This window comes from Wyeomyia smithii, chromosome 1 (assembly GCF_029784165.1).
Source record: "Wyeomyia smithii strain HCP4-BCI-WySm-NY-G18 chromosome 1, ASM2978416v1, whole genome shotgun sequence".
NCBI lineage: Eukaryota > Metazoa > Arthropoda > Insecta > Diptera > Culicidae > Wyeomyia > Wyeomyia smithii.
The window spans coordinates 140,308,362-140,330,473 of NC_073694.1; the positions used below are offsets into that span (position 1 = coordinate 140,308,362).

At 39.2% G+C, this 22,112-nt stretch overlaps 2 protein-coding genes across 3 annotated transcripts; one reads left to right on the forward strand and one right to left on the reverse strand.

Moving 5' to 3' along the window:
- On the forward strand, window positions 1–2,413 carry LOC129722424 (trans-Golgi network integral membrane protein TGN38-like). 2 transcript variants are annotated; one of them, XR_008727599.1, is made up of 3 exons: window positions 1–922; window positions 990–1,725; window positions 2,159–2,413. XR_008727599.1 is itself a non-coding variant. In XM_055675865.1 (2 exons), exons 1-2 carry the CDS (start codon window positions 280–282, stop codon window positions 1,652–1,654), a joined length of 1,308 nt encoding a protein of 435 aa, XP_055531840.1. In that variant the 5' UTR covers window positions 1–279; the 3' UTR covers window positions 1,655–1,975. The 2 variants fall into 2 exon arrangements, 1 of the variants encoding a protein (XP_055531840.1); XM_055675865.1 differs by lacking the exon at window positions 2,159–2,413 and having other exon boundaries at window positions 990–1,975.
- Window positions 2,414–4,066: 1,653 nt separating this feature from the next.
- On the reverse strand, window positions 4,067–13,726 carry LOC129730793 (attractin). Its single transcript, XM_055690366.1, has 6 exons — window positions 13,045–13,726; window positions 7,368–10,526; window positions 7,184–7,310; window positions 7,035–7,121; window positions 6,892–6,973; window positions 4,067–6,182 (listed from the first exon to the last, which is right to left on the reverse strand). The coding sequence occupies exons 1-6, from the start codon at window positions 13,326–13,328 to the stop codon at window positions 6,028–6,030; spliced, it is 3,894 nt and encodes a 1,297-aa protein (XP_055546341.1). The 5' UTR covers window positions 13,329–13,726; the 3' UTR covers window positions 4,067–6,027.
- Window positions 13,727–22,112: the final 8,386 nt, after the last annotated feature.

A 22,112-nucleotide genomic window follows, 5' to 3' on the forward strand; every position in this document is an offset into this window, starting at 1 on the left:
TTGCTTGACATTTTCGTCTTTTTTTGATGTTGCTGGTAGATCATTAGAATTTAGGTGTAAAAAGCAGAAAAAAAAAGATTTTACGTATAGATGAAGTCATTCGGCTTGTGGTTTACTAGTTTTGAATCTAAGAGATTTTATTACTGACTAAGCGTAATCACGCGGTAGTGCCGAAGTGTGCAAAAAAGTAAAAATATAAGATAGTACCGTTTTCGAAATCTTCCAATACTAGAACATCACAATAACGGGATTTTAAAAAAAAACAATTTGAAGCATAAAATGAGGTACCCCAAAGACGAACTGAGAATGTTTGCGGCAGTATCACTCCTAGTAGTTAATCTGGTAATGATTGTGCAGGCAACTCCAATCGCGGAAAATCAAACGGCTTCAGAACCGGCTAAGGAAAATACAGAGTCCAAGACGAGTATCGCTGATCGAACATATTTTCAAAACAAAAGTAGATTTAATTTTTTTGAATCATGCGAAGGAAATGTTACGTATCTAAATCAGTTGACTTGTGAATTGTACATCAATCTTACTACGACGTTGAGTGAACAAATGAAGTTATCTATTTCTTCAATCGAAAATATGATATCAGAAATTGACAAAACAGATACTGTTTGTGGCAATATTTCGGATGTATTTGAACAGATCGACAAACTGGATTTTGATATTGGTTTCATTAAAAATGAGCAGGAGCAGAAAAAACGCAACAGTTTCAATAAGCTTTGCCCTGTTGTATGTGTCGATATGGTAAACGAAACTACAACAGGAGTGAAACCGATTTGTCGTATGTTACTCTGGGGTTTCCAACAATTGGTGTTGGTTGATACAAAAGTTCCTAAGGACACAAATGATAAACCAGCGAAATTGGAGCAACAACCGGAAAATCAATACGACCACAATAATGCAGAGGCGAATGGTAGGTACAATGTTCAATTTGATATCGCAAGGAATAACAAGTTTGTCTATCTTTTCACTATCTCTAGCTAATCTCAGCAATGGTAATCGCGAGGCGAACGCGTCATCTAATAAAAACGACACTAACAAAAGTTTGATTAGACCAGATATCAGCAAGCAAAAAACAATATCAGCTGCCAAGCCGCAGCCTTCGATTCAGTCCCTTCCAATCAAAGATAAACCTCAGATTGATGATGCACTGGATAATATAGAGGACGAGAAAGAAAAGGAGAATAGTGACAATATAGGAAATGAAGCGTTCGACACACAGGGGGATGATGTGGATCGCAATGAGTATACCGAAGAGCAAAATACCGATGATGGTGAAAATTCTGTAGATGAACCGCATCCGGAACAACAGAAACTGTTGCCTGGACCGAATGATAGTATTTTGGACGATGTACAACAGCAGATTATTCATGAAGATCCGTTCTTCGAAGAAAGGGACTCGAATTTTTTTTCGTATTTCTTACTTCTTATGTTCGTTTGCATTCTATGCTACGTTGCGTATCACAACAAAACAAAACTATTCGCATTGCTGTTGGAAGGCCGAAGAGCGAACTCTGGCCGAGGTGGATTCAGCAAAGGTCGAAAGCATACCGCCGCATATCGAAAGTTAGATTCGAACCTTGAAGAAGCGATCACTTCTGGCGTGGCAACGAATAACCGCTCGCCGTCGCAGATTATCTATTAGACTGTAGAACTATGCACCGCTGGTCAATGCTTGAACCATCGGATACAGTGAAACATTTTCCGCGATATCAGGTTTGTCATGCGGAACATATCACCAACTTTGCTTTCAATTCACGTGCAATCATCACATAAAAATGTGTCACTCATATTCTTGTTTGAGTTATCATCAATTGCATAAAAGCTCTCGTGTATTTATTACTTAAGATTAGCGAAAAGATTTCTTCTTAGTTCGTTTGGCGGAGCACACGATGACTACAAATGCATACGTACATACAATGAAAGCCTCTGGTAGGGTTTAAGCAAAAGAAGCAACAAAATAATCTTACCCAATAGAGAGCACTGCTTAGAATATTAGCAATCCTTCGGCGAGAGTATTAGTAGAATCTAGAAAAAGAGAAGACTTCCGTTCGATCCTTCTATTTGAGTTTGATTTTATTTTTTATTTGTCAAAAATGATACTCTAAATAGTTGCATTAAATAGAAAAAGTCTTCTCTTTTCTTCTAGGGTGTTATGCTCAACAGCTTCCTGTTCTGAGTTGGAAGTCATATTTTTGGTTGATGCAAGCAAGTGGTTTGTTACATTCAGTACACCAGAAGAGCAATCAAAATGTACATAAGAGATAGAATATAAATCATCGTTAAACGCTGCTCAGTGCATCGCTCGTACGATTAAACTGTTCTACGAGTTCATCTACATCGCACGATTCTTTAGTTCACAGGCGATTGGCAATATGATACATCTTTTTTAAATAAAACGAAATGCCTAACTGTAGTGCATGAGAATATAGAAAGAAATCCGTCCCATGTTCCTAATCAAGCAAATGAGAAACATTAATGGTTTAATGTTTTTGTTTGTGCATTTGATCAATGTGACAAATGTAATGCAACCTGTCGGGCCAACTGCGATACGAGTAACGTACGTGAAAATCGTATTTAACCCTCTAGTGCCCAGTGCCGCCTTTAGACGGTTTTCAGTTACACCTCCTAAAAGCTTCAATCTATACTTAAAAAATGTTTATAAAAATTCATAGGGATTTTTTGGAAGTCCGTCTGAAAATTAATTTGGGCACTAGAGGGTTAAGCGGTGTCTCTTCAGTTGCATGCAAGATAGCGGACTTGTCAAGACCATGCTACGAACAATCCAATTAGGTACAGGGCAATCAATAAGCATTTATGCGTGTTCATAATCAAGGGCAACTTCTTTGATTAAAGCCTGATACACATAAACGCTTCAACAAACGACAAACCCGTTAAGGTACGGTAAGTATCCGAAACATAATGTTAGGATCGTTACCGGCAACACAAATGCGCATACTATAGCGGAGGAGTTCTGTCTAACTATTGGTGAATGAATATTGATGAAGGATGGCTGATTACCGTGGAGAAGCTTGGATAACAACATTCTGAAACGTTTTCAAACGACAAAGAGGGGATAGATGTCGAAAGGAACAATAGTGAAAGTAAAAAGGATAGACTACCTGGAATCAAGGATAATTAAAAAGCAGCTGGTACTGGAACAGTCCGGTGTAAGTTAAAGATAAACTGCCGGCGGACTGGTTAGGCCGATTCATTCACGCAGTCTACAAGAGCTATCGAATGCATTTTACCTTGTATCCTGTTTCATAGACTGCCTTGGGGGAAGCTTTTATTTTGTTCCACTCTTGACGGATACACATCATACGTCAGGATAGTGTTCGTGATTTCGGGCCCCTTCGTGATGTTTGACGGTTTGAAGCAAAGTGACGGGCTCTCAAATCTGTTGTTATAGTAAGGAGAGCGGCCATAAGCAAAGAAGCGGTAACATTATCTCGAAGTCATCACATGTTCCTAGTTTTGCAGATGATATTAACATTTTTTTCTTCATAATTTATGATATTAACATTGTTAGTATTAACCGCAGAGTTGTGGAGAAGCAGTGCGGTGCAGGCACAGGTGTTTCAAGCTTAACAACATGCGCATATTGTCAAACTGATAAAACATGACAGGCTAGCCTTTCAGAAAAGCGACCGGTAAAAATAATATTCAGCAGAGAGCTGAGCAGAGGTCGGTGACTTCGTCGTAGACCCTGTACTCGTTGGATGTGTGCTGTATATGAAAACACGCGATCGGCGGGTGTCATGAGCAATCAGAGAAGACTAGTCCAACATCAAGTGATGTGTAAATGTGTTCTGGATTCGGCAGAGGCTTGGTAACTACTTGTTGCTATTGAAGTAAAGTGAGTACGGAATAAACGGGAGCTGTCTAGGTTTACAATGTTCTAGTTGAATTTTAGGAACTGGTATAGCTACGAAACTCATTTTATTCTCAACTTTTAGTGGACATTCGTTACATAAAAACGTGGCCACAAACTGGCTGGCTGTTCAATGTCATACACATTCTTGGTAAAGTGATATTATACAACCTAAAAAATCGCTTTTCATTTTTGTTCATTTTTATTATTGCAACAAATGCCATAAAATACTATTTATTCACTGCGATATTTTTTTTACCATATTCCCTTCCTGTACAAATTGTTTTTGCGATTCTCAATCACACAGCATCGGCCGCTTTCCGAAACCGACAAACTGAGTTCTTCTAGGATCTGTCTAGAAGCTGTAATCGAGCACGTGTCAGTTCAGAACCTACCTAAAAGCTAATCGTTCCTGTATCTCATTACGTTGCCACTTCTAATGTACGCAGTAGTAAAGGTTCTATAATCGTATCGTAGTATTGTGATTCCGTAGTTCGATTTCATGCCACATAACCGCTTTCGGTCTCTCAACAGCCTAATTCGTTTAACCGGTTTCTGAGGCCAATTTATAAGTCAACTTCCTCGTTCCAAAATCAGGATTTGAAGCGATTGCTTTGTCTTTACCGAAGCTGCGTCGGTTGGCTTAGTACTAATATCTAATCATCACATTTAAACGAAAACTTAGCAGCCTCGTCGTGTCGCTCATTATGTTACCTTTATGATGTCTTGCATACTCTCAACGCAATCGGTGTTAGAATGAAAGGTTAGTTGTATTTAATATCGTGTTCAACGGACGTGATCTATTTGTAAAATGTAATGCCGAAAATGGGAATATAGTTTGCGGAACGTTGAGTATTTTTTTGATTTTATTTTCAAGATTGCATAGTTTGTTGCATCGTCAGTTGACTGAAAATGCACTATAGTGGTAAGCTAGCAAATAAAACCATATCTTGCTTTATAAACGCCAAAACAAAGTTTTACCGTCTGTTCAATGATGGAATACAGTTTGAACGCTCGAAAGTAGAATAGCAAACACAAAGGTAAATTGGGTTGTTAGTGGCGTAACGCAATCATAAAATGTTACGTACGTATCAACAAACATTTACTCCACCATATTTCAGATAAGGACACAGGTCTTATCGATGGTTTAAATGAAATTTGTAATTGAGTCAAATTCCAAAACCACAACACTAAAACAATTAGCACGAATGGTGATCGTACATTGACGTCGTGTAATCGATTGTATGAAAAAGATGGATTGGAATAGAAATGAGTCTTTCTAATGTTACGTTTACAAAATAGTTGAGTTAAGGTTCATCATCATCAATTGAAAAATCAAAGGAAACGCACGTTAGAAATACGATATCGTTAGAAATACGATATCTTAGCTACGACAACACCATTTTGGAACTTATAACTACTACTTTCTTAACACGCTTTCTGCTTTCAGTTTATCCTGCGGTTATTAGTAATAATAATCATTATCATCATCGTTCCATCGTTTACAATGTGGGTTTGATGCTCTGGTTTAGATAGAATGTTTAATTAATCAATAGTTATATTCACCATGCAGCGTACACGGCGCTTTTATGTAATTTTCGCTTACATGTAAATAAACAAAACTGACTTAAAAATATGCATTCCATTCAGGGGCGACTCGTCCATAGGTGCAACCTGTGCAATGCACATGGGGACGTCAGGCAAAAAATGAATCTAAAATCCAAATTCATGCTCTTATTTTCTTATTTTTTAGTTTTATTTTTAAATAGTAACAAAGGGAATTACTTGCTTTTATTCGCGGTTAAAATTGTAATTACTTCCCCAAACTCTGATTTTAAGAATTTCTAGTTGTACAGGTAGGTTCAACAGCCACGAGTCGCCCCTGATTCCATTCGACGTAAAGTTGTCGGAATTGCTGATCAAGTGTCAAAACTGTTGCTTGAATTTGATCGTTAAATTGAAATTTAGAATGTGTAACTTTTTACAACCTAGAAAGTAAGCTAGAGCACAACCTTTGGCCGAAACCGCATGCAAAATTGTGCCAAAAACAAGCGTACGTCTAACGGATAGCTCCGAGTTGAGTGCTAATAATACACTCGTTTTCCTTGTCGTTGCCTGCTATAAGTAACTCAGCATCCTTACCTTTATATACAACTGTCAGGATGTTGGCTCTGCTTACGTTTAGTCTTCGGTTCCTTTGGGTGTTCTATCGACGGCCGTCGCGGATTACCTAACGTTACTAATGCACTTGCTACGGCGAGACCTGCCGATTGACCAGGAGGAGAGTGTTGGAGACCACCTGTAATAGAAGGATACAGCATGCAATAGCTTTTATTATAAAACTATTCTTCGGTGGTTTGATAATGAAACCCAAATTCAAGCAAACTCAAGCAAATTTTTGACTGCCTTCAGTCCTTGGTATAACGTGATTAAAAGGAGAGTGACCAGGCTGTAACTGCCTGGTTAAACCTGTTTCTGTTTATGTTTTGATTGCGTTTTAAGCAGAGCCTAAATGCTTCTCGCTACCGCGAACTTCTCCTTCTATTGTTTATTTGAATCAGACTTGGCAGACAACAGCACCATCAATAATCGTGCTTGCCTTAGATTCTACGTACACTAACCGATTCGTTCCGCGAAATGTGTAGTATAAATTATTAGTTTTTAGAATCAAAGAAAACAAAACGAAACTATGACAGTAGAAGTATGATGAAGAAGCTAATTAGAGGGACCACGTATTGCCAGCACATCGACAGAAGTAAGTTTAGCATCCCGTCACAATTGTCTCGCCTTCAGAAGCCAGTTCTAGACAAGGACTGACCGTCATAGCTATCATCGCGATTAAAGATTAACAAGTTATCGGTGAGTTTCCGGAATAAATGACAATCGAAACTAGACTCCAATTTCGATGAAGATTACGATATATCTTTTACTGTTACTCTACGACAGAACAAGGTGGTGTTGGAAAACTGATCCTTAGAGATAGTTGTTATCATTTTTTCATTACGTACCTGTTGGCAGCCGGACTAGAAGTGATAGCACTGCAGCCCTGTTGCCCTCACAGGGTTCCAGTGCGATGGGGCTGGGAGAGTCCTGTTAGAGAAGTAGATAATTTTGTTACGTAACTTAACATGTATAGCTTTCCAAATAGTACCTTTTTTCGCTTTCTCGGAGCACTGGTAATGTTTTCGACTGCTGGTGATAGCTCATTATACTCTTTACTTTCAATTTCCACCAGAACCTAGTCAAGGTGAAAGTAGTAATCAATTTTTTTTTCACTATTACAGTCGGTGTATAACATACCTGAGAGAATGGCCGTGATGCCATTTGTTCCATCTCGACAAACAGCCGTTGTCGCCGACGGAACATATCATAGCGCTGCTTAATTTTCCACAGGATAGCAGCCATCAGTAGCAGGAGCAAAAAGCACCTATAAACAACAAATTGTATCAGATCCAAAACTTTTTTCATACATGTATCAGCTTACGTTGAAAATGTAATGAAGAATTGTTGCAGATTGAGCTTAGGATATTGCGAAAAAGCAATTTGGATCCACAGAGGAGGTTGGAAGTCATACACGTACACATAAAACGTGGTTAGTGTAACATTATCTTCAATACCGAAATGGTGTTCGGCTTTGGAAAAACGATATCGAAAAGTCGAACAGTTGACGGCGGAAAACAAAGGCTTCTCTGGACCACCGGCTGTCCGGATTGTGATGTTCATTTTTGCAGCCACTGAACAAGTGATACTAAAGTCAGCATCAATGTCGGATTTAATCGGCGAGTTACGAAAGTTGATTTGGGTGAAATGACGGTCTTCTTTCTTAGAAAGGTTAAAAGTAAACTGATAATCTATTGTGAGATCGTAGTAGCATGATCCCCGACTAGGGTCACCGTGGTAATGGTTAGTAGCGTCACATTTCTCGCAGTGGTCCCCAGCTAGACCTTTCGTACTGCAAAAACATTTTCCCGTTTCACTGTGGCAGTACTGTGCTTGCCCGTTACAATCGCATTTTTGGCAGGTACCACCATTAACCGGGTTTCCCCAGTAGCCTGGTTTACATTTTTCACAGTTCTGTCCAACCATCGGATCTTTACACGGTTGTTTACATGTCTTTGAATCCGGACAAGTACTGTGGCCGTTACACTGACAACTAGGGCAATGCGTAAAGTGCCACCTTGCATTATGGCAGTCCATTTCTTCGTGAGCGCCTCGATCACCTCCAGGATGACATTTTCCTAAGCCGGTCATAGAACCATCGTCGCACCAACCACATGCTGGATCATCTCGACATTGAGCACATGTTTTATAAAAGCCACATTGGCTTTTGCCAGAGCTTGCGGCACGGCATTTATTCGACCCAGTCGTCCACTCTCGACATTGACCGTATGGAAAACTTGCAGTGTATGCGTTTTTGTCAACGCAACGCTGCTCATTTTGGCACCAAATGCATTCCTCTTGTGTACAGTTACCGCACGTGGTCAGAAGCGAACACGCCGGAGGACATGGCAAAGCGTCATTTAGAATCTCACTGGTCTTATTCGCCACGTAATAACATTTACTATGCTCGTAATCCCAGTGGCAAAATTTGTATGCCGAACAAGCGTGACATCCATGCAATTGTGCGCAAACTTGCTCATCATTCTCAGGACAATCCTTTAGCTTTCGTGTAGGATAGAAATCTGCTCGGTAGGTGTAGGATACATCCGGGCATTTTTCTTTCGCGCAATAGCCTTTTCCGTTACCTACTCCACAAAACATGCAACCATAGGAAGTCGATACACAGCTTTGACAACTGCTCAGTTGACTACACAGTTCATAATCTGCTAACGCTTGTCTAGTCATGACAAGTCTACTTTCCTGGGGGCATATTTCATAGTTGATTTGATCCCTGCTGAACAATACACCTTTATCGACGTCCTGAATCGGCACGCATTTACTTTTCTGAATATCCCAAATACATTTGAATCCCGGACGAGCGTACAAGCACTGATCCGACCGGTTCAATGCTCGGCAATTTCCCGGTGTATATTTTAGCATATCGTTTATCATCTGTCCGTCAAAGCCTCCGTAAATGTAAAGGGATTCTTCGAAAACGATTGCGGAGTGCCCAAATCGTGCCAAGTCGGCACGTAAATCTTGTGGCATATGATGCACATGCCACGAATCACACAAAATGTCATAAACCATAAGATCTTTGCTGTAGCATTTGGCACCAAAGCTATGAGAGGTATCATTGTGCGTATTACCACCAAAGACCATCATCAAACCGGGAGTAATAAAGTTGGCTGTGTGTAGAAATCTAGCAGTTGGAGCTGCCGCTTCCAATGTCCACACACGACTATGAGGCTCGTAGCTATACAACTTATTACTCAACAGTTGAGTGCTATCACTCTCAGATACTATGCCTCCGTACACGTATATCCGTTCTTTTAGGGGGTCGTAGGCTGCTGAATGACCGTAACCACCTTTCACCGGATATCCTTTAGTTTTGACGATTTTCCACTCGCGAGTACCAAAATTGTACTCCTGCACCGTATTCAAGTATCCAAACTGAGGAGAATGTCCAAAAATAACCACCATTCTTTGGGAATGACCCTTCTTTCCTCCTTCGAAGTTGGATACCAAAGTAGCTGTATGTCCAGCCGATTTTAACGGCCCGCACATGGCATAAGTTTCATTACACTGCTCTGCTTTCACTGTGATATTTTCCCATATTTTGGCACTAACGTCGAAAGCCCAAAGCTCACCACAAACTCCTTTACCCTCTACTACTCCACCATATAGGAAAATTTTATCGCCATACATAACGGTCGATGCACCATATCGTAGATCCGGAGTCGTTTTTGAATCCGTATGAGCAGTTTCCCAAACCTTTCCGTTGAAATCATACATATACATTAGGGATTTCGCTTTAGAGTAGCTTTCTCCTGCAATGATATAAAACGTGTCCCGGAATACAGCCGCACCATGTGAAGCGCTTCCAGGAGGTGCAAATCCAACCGTGTCCTCCGAGTTGATAGTTGTCCAAACTCCCTGTGACGCCCGGTGTTGTGAGCAATCATTTCCATCATAACCAATCGCACAAATGCATCTCTGTTGAATTATATTGCAAGCACCCCGTCCCAAATGGGCTGAGCAATCATTCGGACATCGAGCTACGCTACAAGCCGGACCACTCCAGCCAGCGTCACAGTTACACTCCCCGTATATGCACACGCCATGGCCAGAACAATTCTGTGCGGTATCGACCGTAGGACAGGCATTAACCTGATAGCTTATATTGAAACCGGACATGTTGTATGCATCATCACTAAAAAAATGTAATAACGCAGACCCGCTATGGGCGAACACTTCCGGGATTCTTCGAATGCTGAAATTTTTCCGATACATTAACCCACTGAAAACTGCCAACAGTGGCGACTCGACGCTGTCCCCATCGTACACGTACAGGTGATCCCAGCCGCACTCAGTAGCGAACTCCTCCAAGTGCAACCGAATTACGGACGGTTTCCCACTGAGAGCCGGCGACAGTTTTTCGGCAATGCTGTTGTGATCACGCGCGTCAATCAGCCAACTGCACTTGACACCGATCGAGTAGTTGCCAAGCCCGTCGTGGATGCTTCCGGTCGGGTCTGTCAATCTAAATGTTATAAGAAGAAAAACGAAAGAAACAGATAAAGAATTTGAAGTATCGGCATATTTATAAATTATATACCATTGCAAAGTCATCGCTAATTGATCATTGTAGAATTGGTTTGAATAATATACCTACATGTTATTGACTTTTCAGTTTCAGCCGACATAAAGACTTTTTTTTAGACATACATCGTTTTGTTTTTGTATCACGAAATCTTGCAGATATGCTAAGGTATTATTAAGTTGTTGACATTCACAATCTGGATCCATTTTGTTACGCTGTCGTTCTTGAATTTTCAATTTCGATGGAATTTTTTGGTGACCGATTAATTCTTGATGAACACTATAAAAGAGTGACATGCTGTGGAAAGGCCAAGCTCCGTTTTCAAATGCATAGAGTCATCCTACCACATAAAAATTGAGTCAAAAAGTTGAACAAAATTCGAATATCTTCATACATTTTACATACGATAGAGATCATTCTATAGTGCGGACACCAAAAAGCTAGACGTAACGATGCCAAGTATATGGTCATTGTCGAGCAATGCCAGCCAATTTGTATCGCATTTTAGTAAAACACTCCGAAGAAAGCTAGATTTCCGTCGACATCCTACGCTTGTGTACGGCTTTCGTAGCAAATGTTCATTCAATTTTATTGAGAAGTTAATTTAAAGTGATATGGATTTGATTTAGAGGATAATTTTTTTTTTTGTTCACACAACATTTATTTGACCCGGCACAATAGATTTAGATGATAATTGTAATGTGCAGATCAATAATTGATAACAATGCAACCTTATTTTGTTTCGATTTCAAGAGACGAAGATTTTATATTAAAAAGATTTTTGAATAATTTTGAGTCGCTACTGAACTTCAATTTCAGAAGCAATACATGCACTATTTCTATAACTATTTCTATAGCGAAACATATAATAAACTAGACATTATTTATCTTGATTAACTTAGGTCGATTGGTGTGTCTGAATGAAAACTGACCTGTTTTTTACCGGCAAGTTTAATATAACGGAATTTTCCGAAAAGTCTAAATTCAGGGACATGAAATTTGCATATTTGAGTTATTTTATCTTTGAAATTTCCATACATATTTCAAACAAAAATATCTTTTAGTCCCATGTCCATGTTGTTGATTAGACCGACATAGTGAGTGAAATGCACAATATGAACTACAGTTGAAAATAATCTAGAAATGTGCTTGGGTAAATCTCCTTCTACACTATCTGAGTTAAGTTATCGTTTTATCAGAATATTCTTAAACAAACCCAAATAATCTTTTCAACTCATGAATTATCTATTGATGAGACTCCCAATTCAAAATTTGGCACTTCTTCGCCAAATTTTTAATTGGCCAGTTTTTAATTGGCAAGTAATCTGTCGTTTTAATTGGTTGGAAAGTAAAACTGTTAGCGTCGCTAACACTTGGTCTCCGAAAAACTATCAGCTGAATTGTAATATGTCCGGTGGAACGCAATAGAAATTTTTGTACATCAATTTTAGTATGTCTTTAGTTTTTCAGAATTCATTTTTTATTTGGATGCTTCATAAATTATTTTCCCCGTCATTTCTTTCTTCGCTTGACCAGCATGTATATTGCCTTATTGTATATTGCATGGTATTGTTCAGAACAAACGTCTCTGATTTTTAATCCCATTTTCATTTGCGTTTGTACACACAAGCACCGCTTTATGGCGCCTAATTGAAGTACTTATGTTTACCACGAAGTAGCGGGTAACGCTGAATTGAAATAAAATTTAAGTCACGAAACAATATTACCCGGAAAAGTTGATAACATTTACACACGTTAATTCTCTGGCTGATTAGCGGCAAATTAACACAAAATTTAGGACTTTACTTTTGCAACACTAACCAAGGCGCAGTTTTTAACTTACAGCTTGTTTTAAGATTTTGACCTACAAACATTCAATGTCAGTTCGTCACAATTGGAATTTTCAAGATATAGCACACTGAAAATTGCTGTAAATTTGTTTTTTTTTTACACTTTTAAACAAAAATGAAGGGTGCTATTGCTAATAGCGCAACCAACCATTGAATCCTCACTCTCATGATTTCAGAAGAATTATTAACTATTTTTATTCATACTAATAAGTGACATAATGCGATTTCAAGAAGCTCAATAATGTTTTAGATGCTGCTTAAAAAGGCGTAGGATTCTTGAAGTTCTTGCTTAGAATAAGAAAATATGTAATACTAATTTATTATGAAATGGTAAAAAATCAATCTCAAACAGAAACCAACTAGTAATAATATAATAATAATACAACGTGTCGAGTGTAGGTCCAGAACACCAATTCTGAAAATAACTATTTCTTTTCTTTTGCCCGAGCTTATAGTCAAGTTCCTGGGCAATTCAAATAAGAAAGTGTCCCATTTAACTTGAAGTAGTGAAACCACAGAAAATACTTTTTGCATCACCATTAGCGGCAACCGGTTCTACGAACAAGCTATCAAGGTCTTCTGAATGGGCGAAAAAACTACAATCTTACCTTACTTTTCCTCCGCAAAATTGGCACTCGCTACCCTGCCAGCCATCTGGACAAATGCAAGTTCCGTTGCGACAGGTGCCACCGTTCATACAGCGTATCTCCGAGCACTTTCCTGCGTGGGACATTCCCCCGATGGTGACCCCGGATATTCCACCACCCGCAGCTGTCAGCGTACAGAACTGAACTAGTAACAGAGCAAACGAGAGTTGTAGCAAAACACTCGCTAGAAGCAGCGGACATTTTCTGTACGGATGTTTCCATTTACACGTGAAGAGCTGGAACATCTTGAGCCACCGATTACTCGCAAAACTTTTGTAAAGTGCAGAACCAAAAATTAGAATTAAAACTACAGCCAGCCAATTTTTTATATTTTACGAATGGTGAAAAATCAGCAAATGCGCTCCAGATTTTTCAGCGCAAAACATTTTGCCCGTCGTCTCAATCACAATTTTAATTGTTCTACTAGATCCTGCTGTGTTTATTTACAATTACATCACAACATAATCGGTTCACTTCACGGAAAATAGCAAGTTTGACCAAACTTAGAGCAAAATTTTATACACTTTTCGCTTTCTATATACCAATTTGACTTCCATTCATCTTTTACTGCTGTTGCTGATGGTTTTTCTTTTTTGTCTGTCCTTCTTGGCCAATCTCCTTTGTGACGTTCTACTGTAGGTTTTCTTCCTCATATTTGGATGGTAAATGGTTGACAGTTATTTTTTGACCTTTCACAGACTGCGAGAGGCAATCAAAATATTTTGCCTAATTTCGCTAAAGCACCGTTAGAGTAAAGGAGAGAAAAATAAACTGAGTTTGACAGTTTGAATATTCCACCATTTTTCATTTCTGAAATATTTCGCACACCTGCTGATGAAAAGAACAAATATAAACTAAACCAGGTCCTGGACAAGTCGCCATTAATTTAATATCACCATTCCAGCTCTAGCTGAAAATCGAAAAGACGACTTGCGACATCGAAATAATAAAATCGAAAGTCGCGAGTTGTTATTTGCTAGGACGTTGATTCGATTTTAAACTGGAAAAATAATATTGTCTGTTTCTTTTAAAACAAAACGCGCCGAATTCGACGCAGGATTCGTCGCCATACAATTTGTCTAGCGGCGATTTCTACGACCAATCCCGCGCATTTTGTTATAAAAGAAATAGATAATACTTGTTTTCGACATCATGAAACTTTGATTTGTTTTGATCGAGGCCCGAAAAAACAACGATGTATTTCGCGGTGAGAATAGTAAATGGACAATGTTTTCTATTGTATCCATAGAAAACATGGTATTTTTACTGTGAGCTTGCAGACGTTTGCCATTGAGGAGTAGAACATGGTGTAACGGTTTGACCTAGAAGTAGGCGCATTATTTTACTTTGGAGGGTATATGCAATAGTAAAGGCCCGAATACACACACGGCGTGACAACGCCTTCCTGACGAGAATTGTCAGTACCTTTTTGAAACCGTCCAATGTGCCTTCTTGCATCTACCGCCTTCCCCTCGTCTACACGGAAGGCGCATTCACGCCGTCTCGAACCCCACCGTGTGCTAACTTTCTTGTCGCCATGCCACCCAATTCATGTTTGTTTATGTTTGTTGGAAGAAAAAATAAGGCAACACCAGTACCAGAATCACCAGCAGGCGGAAAATGGTACAACACGGCATTGCCAGCACCTTCGCCAAAAGAAGGCAACACAAGACCGTGTGGAAGGCACGATACGTCTACACGGGAGGCAGTCAAGTACGCAGCTGAAGGCGGCGAACTGCTACCTTCTTCACTAGAAGGCACAGCTAGAAGGTTCTGGTTGAAAGGCCTCCCAACGTAAGGCGCGATTACGCCTTTTAATTTGTATGGAGAAGGTATCATTACGCCGTGTGTGTTTCGGGCCTTAAATAACTTTTTCGTGTTTTTTTATATATCCTTATTAACGGGAATGAATATTAGTGCCAGTATGTAGCATTGCCATACTTTTAACACAGACAAACAGACGTGCCACTCGATAACGATTTCATCGACCACAAAAATAACGATTATTTTGAAATTTTGCTTAGTGGGCAATAATGCCGCTTGTGTCGCTATAAGCAAGCGTGTACATTCATTCAGGGAAACCAGATGTGCAGATTTGTCTGCAAAACTCAGATTTTTAGAGTCCGCGTGCAGATTTTTGCAGACTTTTACCTGCGTAAGCGAAATTTTTTCGAATCACGGATTTTTCTGGTTTTTCGAGCAGTTGCAGACAATTTTCAAAAACATCTGGCATCTCTGCATTCATTATATTCGCGGTACGGCAGGTCCTACAGAAGTGCCGTGAGTATAACCTGCCCACACATCATTTGTTCATCGATTTTAAATCGGCATACATACTTAACTGCGTAATGTTCTCTCGGTACAGTAAAATACCGAACTACCTGAAAACATTTTAGTTTACCGTTGTTCAGTAAGAAAATCACTGAGAAATCGGAAACCGTAAGTGTTTACCGAAATACCGTATTTTTTTTACAGAAATAGTCCGTAAAACCAAAAATTTCCGAGTTCAGTAAACTAAAATACCGAATCTCGGAACCCTGACATCATATAACCGAGATTCCTTCGAACAAAAAAAAAACTCTTACCGAGTTTCCGAAAAACTGAACTGTCAAAATAATGAGTGCTTCACTTGCGGTTTTTTCGTGTTTCGGTGTAGAAAGAAAAGGAGCAGGTTTTGCGGCTGATTATTATTATGGAGAAATCTGCAAAGTTCCGATTAACTAAAATACCCGACAAACAATTTTGTCGATTTACAGCTTAATAAGCTATTATTCGACGGATTTCGGCTGAACTATAGCTTAACAAGCTATTATCCAACAAAATTGTTTGTTGGGTATTGAGTGAGTATACACTATTTTTTCTCAGATCTCGTTTTTTTTTTGCTGCAAAGAATATTTGAAGAAAATGATTAATTCTTTCTCCAATCAATTTTGTAGTTTACCAACTCGCTCGCAGGATGGAAGTTGCAGAGTGATAGATGTTACTTGTATGTATGTATTTCCTAGAAGCAATACAACGCTCCAGTTTTTACCAAAGCTGTCTTTAGTTGATCAGTCGACTTAGTAATTGATAAATTAATTTGTATATTTAATCGTTTTAATCATATTCTGGGTCATCTGACGAACAAATATCGCAAAATACGTACCTCTGTAAATTTCACCGAAGTTCATCCTAATACTTTGACAGTTGAATGTTACCGAAAATCTCGTTAAAGTTGACGGGTTTTTAATTATTGCTTTTACAGAATCTCGGTGTTACAGAATCTCGGTACATCAAGTATTACCGAGATCTCAGCTGTTGAAATCTCGGTAATTCATTTTACCGTACTCGGTGATAAAATCTGAGTGTGTACGACACAATCGTTCGAGATCAGCTATGGCAGATTAGCACGATTACGGTTTTCCGGATAAACTGATACGGTTGGTCAAGTCGACGATGGATCGGGTGATGTGCGTAGTTCGAGTTTCGGGGACACTCTCAAGTAGGGCTGCACGCTGCTTTATTTTAACTCTAATTTGATTAGGATCTACTCAGTTTGGTATTCTTATGCAAAATGTCAAAAAGTGAGTTATCGGGTACTGGATAATTGAGTAACATTTACCCAAACTTTCATAATTACTATGTTTACTCAGTTTTGAGTTATTATCCATGATATTTACTCACCTCTGAGTATATGTATATGTCAAAAGTTTTCAACAGCGATATTATCTGTTTCCGAAGAACAATTGGTGTCGCTTTTTATTCGTTTGCTAGCAGTAAGTATTTGATCTTTCATCAAATCAATAATTTCCTAATCAATTACATTACAAACAACATGTAACAATATTCCATAACAATTTCAGCCCAACATCATTATTGCAGAGGATTTGAAAACATAAAAAACATCTCTTCAAAATGAACAACCGCATGTTGTGTGTCCTGCGATGCCGTTTTAAGTCGGGCTTTTATTCGTGATAATGAACGGAAACATTTGTATCGACGTACAGTGCCCAATACATGCAATCGATACAATTTAAATCATTCGCAGTGTTTGGTGACGGATGATGTTACTGTACAAAAACATGAGCCACAGCTCACGGGCAACTGTGAACCGGTTGGTTGCCGCATTATATAAAGACACGTGAATGATTTAAAACTTTTATAATGTTTCGATGAAAAATAAATCTATGATTTTGATTGCTCTGAATTTATTTTATTTATTGAGTAAGATTTACAAAAACCAGAAATCATCAAATTTCCAAATTTAGGCAAACTGGGTAACTTGTACTCATTTTCGTTAATTCCTGGTTTGCATAAACAGAGTAGATTCTAATCAGTTTTTGACGTATGACGCCCTTACTCAGAAGTGAGTAACCGTAAAAGTACTCAAATTAGGGTACCTCCGCTTTTTTCTAAAATGGGTCATATCTAACTCACTTTAGAGTAACAAATAATGAGCGTGTGGTATCGACACGAGTGGCACGATTTTTAGAAAGTCTGTTCAGCTCTTTGGCTTCGCCGATGACATTGATATTGTAGCACGAACCCTTGAGAAGATGACGGAGACGTACATCATACTGAAGGCTGAAGCCTGGCGAATTAGACTGACCATAAACGCATCGAAAACTAAGTAAATGAGAGGAAGAGGTTCCAGAGGAGACAGTATAAACCTCCCATCTCGAATTCATATTATCCATTTAGTTGAAAATTGTAGTTGTCGACTGGCGACAATAGATTTTACTCTTATGCCGCACATAATACCTTATGTCGCAAATAGTGCGCTGTATAGCACATCTGATTTCTTGCGTAAGGATATTTAAAGTCGCAGCGAAAAGTCGCGCACAACGAAAGCCGCGATTTCGATTGAGTGCTGCGACGTTAATATTAGCAGTGGTGAAATCGAAGTGGTAGACGAATTCGTGTACCTGGGCTCACTGATGACTGCTGACAACGACATCAGCAGAGAAATTCGTCGACGTTATGGCAGAAAATCGTGCCTACTTTGGACTCCGGAGAAGACTCCGCTCGAATAAAATCCACCGCCGCACGAAGTTAACCATCTACAAAACACTGATCAGACCGGTAGTCCTCTACGGCCACGAAACCTGAACCATGCTCGTGGAGGACCAACGCTCCCTTGGGGTTTTCGAACGGAAGGTGCTGCGTACTGTCTGTGGTGGAATGCAGATGGAAGATGGATCATGGCGGAGGCGGATGAACCACGAGTTGCATCAGCTGCTGGGAGAACCACTCATCATACAAACGGCGAAAATCAGGAGAATACGGTGGGCTGGGCATGTCGTTAGGATGTCGGACGACAACCCGGTGAAAAAGGTTCTTGATAACGACCCGACTGGAACGAGGCGACAGGGCGCGCAGCGAGCAAGGTGGCTTGATCAAGTGAAAGACGACCTACGGGGCCTCCGCATCCGACATGGCTGGCGAGCTGCAGTCATGGACCGAATTGAATGGAGACGACTTTTTCGTACAGCAAGGGACACTCCGGCCTGGAGCTGACTGGTAAGGTAAGTAAGTACAATCATTATCAAAGACAAAAACCGCCAGTAATGCCGCTGGTGTTGATTTAAGCAAAAACATCATATCAAGAAGACTGGGAACTCTGCCTGAAATTGAGCTACAGTTTTGGCAGTGCAGTCTGTTGAGTAAAAGTGGAACTGATGCATGCTAGTGTACGTGCTGGCGATGCGAGCGCAAGCCGAACGCACAGACTGGCCCACCACATACGCGCACTCTGTCTTCGCAGCGATGTAATTACCAGCACTTTCATGGCAAACTTCCACCTTTGATAGATGGAGTGCGCTGTTTGATTTGACGCTTGTCATTTATATGGGATCGATCCAGAGATGCCAGTCTTCTTGATATGATGTTTTTGATTTAAGCAAGCAGCACACCCATTAGCAATAACAAAAACCGTTTTACGAGAATAAGTTAGTGGGCAATAAGCTCACATGAAGGCGCCTGAGTGTAACGTTCCGAAACAAAGATTTTTCAGGATTTTTCTTCTAAGAGGCACGTCTGTTTGTCTGTGCTTATAATTTAAATGCATCCAAATGATGTTATGAGATGCGATGAGGTGGGAAAGTTTTTAGGCATTAGTTGTTTATAAACAAACTTAGTATTTTAGCATTTCAATATGGCCGATTCTGCTTTTGACATACCGTTACACCATGTCTTTATACATCATCGCTCTAACTAGGTTTTTTGTTGTTAAATCTATCACTGACAACCCAGCTTTCCACGAGCGGTAATGTCGGATAGATTTGACGCAGTGGGATTAACCTGGAAGGCACTAGAATGCTGAGCCATTCGGATCAAAGAGCGTGGAATTCTTCGTTTCTGCTGAGAAATGACCTCCATTGACTGGGACCTATTTCATCTGGTATTTTTAGACGAGGTCTCCGTGGAAAACCGGGCTATCTTCAGAAATCGCGGTTACTGGATAAAAAGAAAACTTTTAATTTTTCGCAGTGAATTTGTGCGTCGTCCCAGGGTTTCTTTTTTATGCTTTCTTGGTGTGGGCGGTGTTTTAGATTCTTTTGAAACCGAACGTAACGCGTAAAATATTTTTCGAGTGTTGTCAACAAAGTACGTCCGGGGAGAAACTCGGTATGGATTATGGACGGAGCTCGCATTTATTGCGATGCCAGCATCATTATGTACCTTCGTTCCATTGACATTCTACCAGTGTTTCTGCCACCGTATTGTGCGTTTTATAATCCGGTGGAACTGGTATGATAAAATCTCGAATGAGTAAAGTCTACGTCGGAAATCGAAACCAAAATCTTTGCCACTTGGTAATGGAAGCATTTATGGAGCTTGAGAACTATGATTGCAGAAAAATTTGAATCAGATCAAGAATTAGATAATGATCAAGCGGAATAAATAATAAACATGAACAAAATGATTTTATTTCGTTTACGAATAAACTTCTTTCTTCAGAAATTCTTTAAAATGAGTTTAAATATGGTCAATATCCGGCATATCCGGAACGTGTTCTGCTAGTAACTGAGAGATTTCGTTTTCTTCTGGTCTGATAGAATACTGCATCGCTGATACCAAGCTTACGTTAATTGATGATTGAGCTCGTAGTGCACTTAATCGGTGCTTTACCCTCTGGCCAAGGGTTATCAGTTGATCAACCTCATCTTCTAACACAGCTAGTTCTGTAGTATATGCGTCATTGATGGTGTTTGCTACAGAAAATCCGTTTCGTGTGCTTTCCAACTGCACGGCCTCCGAAATTGGAGCCGATCTGAAGAATGTAATTAAAAAAAAATAGGAGGAGGGTGGTATCCAAGACACGACCGTATAGTTGACGTAGGACTACAATAATTTTATATTTTTATTTTGAAGCTATGTTTGATTTGAGCTCGTTTTACTTTTGTAGTTTGCTTGATTTATTTTAACCATTTTAAGCTCAACATCTACCAAAAGAAAGGTATTTTGGTTTGGTTGGTAATATCAAGTATCTAAGTCGTCAGCCCAAATTCATCAAGCGACACCTCAAACGACTTAGAACTAAAACTAGTTCATTGGTGGCCATTTCTACTGTTAAGGTCGTCTTTGACCATTTAAAAAGTCAAAAAAGTCATGACAAAAGAACCGTTCATTATTGGCATGGTTCGATTTTGGCAAAAGAAAAAAATCTTGCGTTTTGCCGAAATCGAACGGGGTCTGTATTTTGATTATTTCTTTGCAGCACTCTATCTTAGAAGAAAAAATATTCTCTTTAACATTCACAATGGTCCAGAAACCAAATTTAGGGGGAAATTTGGGTCTAGAGCCCTATAGCAATGTTTCAGAGGAAAACTTTTTTTTTACAAAGTTACTTAAATTATTGGACCTATAAAATTGTAGAACAAGTTTTTCTACAAACTTTCTTTGATACGCGAAAAGGCAACCTTCTATAAAATATTTTATTTGGTACGATTTAGTAAATATTAATCTTCCTTCTATATCTATTTGTCGTGTTGAAGTTGGCTCACTCACCGATCACAAAGCGGCAAAGATATCACATAAATTTTTTTCCTGCAGTTACAAGCTCGTGGAAAAAATATCGATAACAAATTAAATTTTTAGTGGAAAATGTCTATTCACAGAAAATTTTAAATTGAAATTGAAGTTTATGAACATGTTAATATTCAATTCAGGTCAATTTAAATATTTTATCAGTATACAGAATCAATCAGAAAAAATTTGATCAGTTTCAAGATACCAAGAACAACGAAGATACCATATTTGAAAGTTATATGTCTGTTGTCTTCGAAAATAAACTGGGCTAGAGTGATGCACAACATTAGCCTCAGCAATTAATGTTTGCATAGCGTTGTTCAATAAGAAGTAAGGTTATGGAATGTAATATTTTCTTGCAAATGCTAATTCAAAAAAAAAATTCAATTGAAAAATACAAATACTAATGTCGGAGCTCTAATATCAAGATGAAATGAATTTGGTTTTTCCTCTATACCGCCACAGCGGGGGCGCAGCGTATTTTGCGGCACCCGGAAAATCATATTGAATTTTGATATTTTCTGCTATACGAAACAAGAAGAAGAAGAAGACAATTCAAACGGCAATTCGATTGTGTTCCACGCCCCACAGTGCGTCAACAGCGGCAATGTAGTTTTCTCTTGGCTTGACTGCACAAAAAATGAATATCGAGTTTTTCTGCACTGATAGACGACGAGTAACCAGCGCTCTATTCATGCATTGCTCGGTGCAGTACTGTTGCCTGTGCCATCATATTCTCCTTCAAGACATCAGTTTTATCAACATTAACATATTTAATTATAACAGAACGTAATACTGTCTGATAGTGGAGGTGGTTACGAACTTTCCGAAAAAGCTTCACCTTCAAGACATCAAAATAGTCTAGGCTCATGAAAGCTAACATTAGTTGACCTATTGGGACGGGGAGATTCTGTCAATTTTTTTTTCCACCGCCATACAGAATATCACAGCAGAGAGTTGGTGTCTACTCATGAAGTCTGTGCCAGGCGTGCTCGCATATGATTGGTACATTGTTGGTG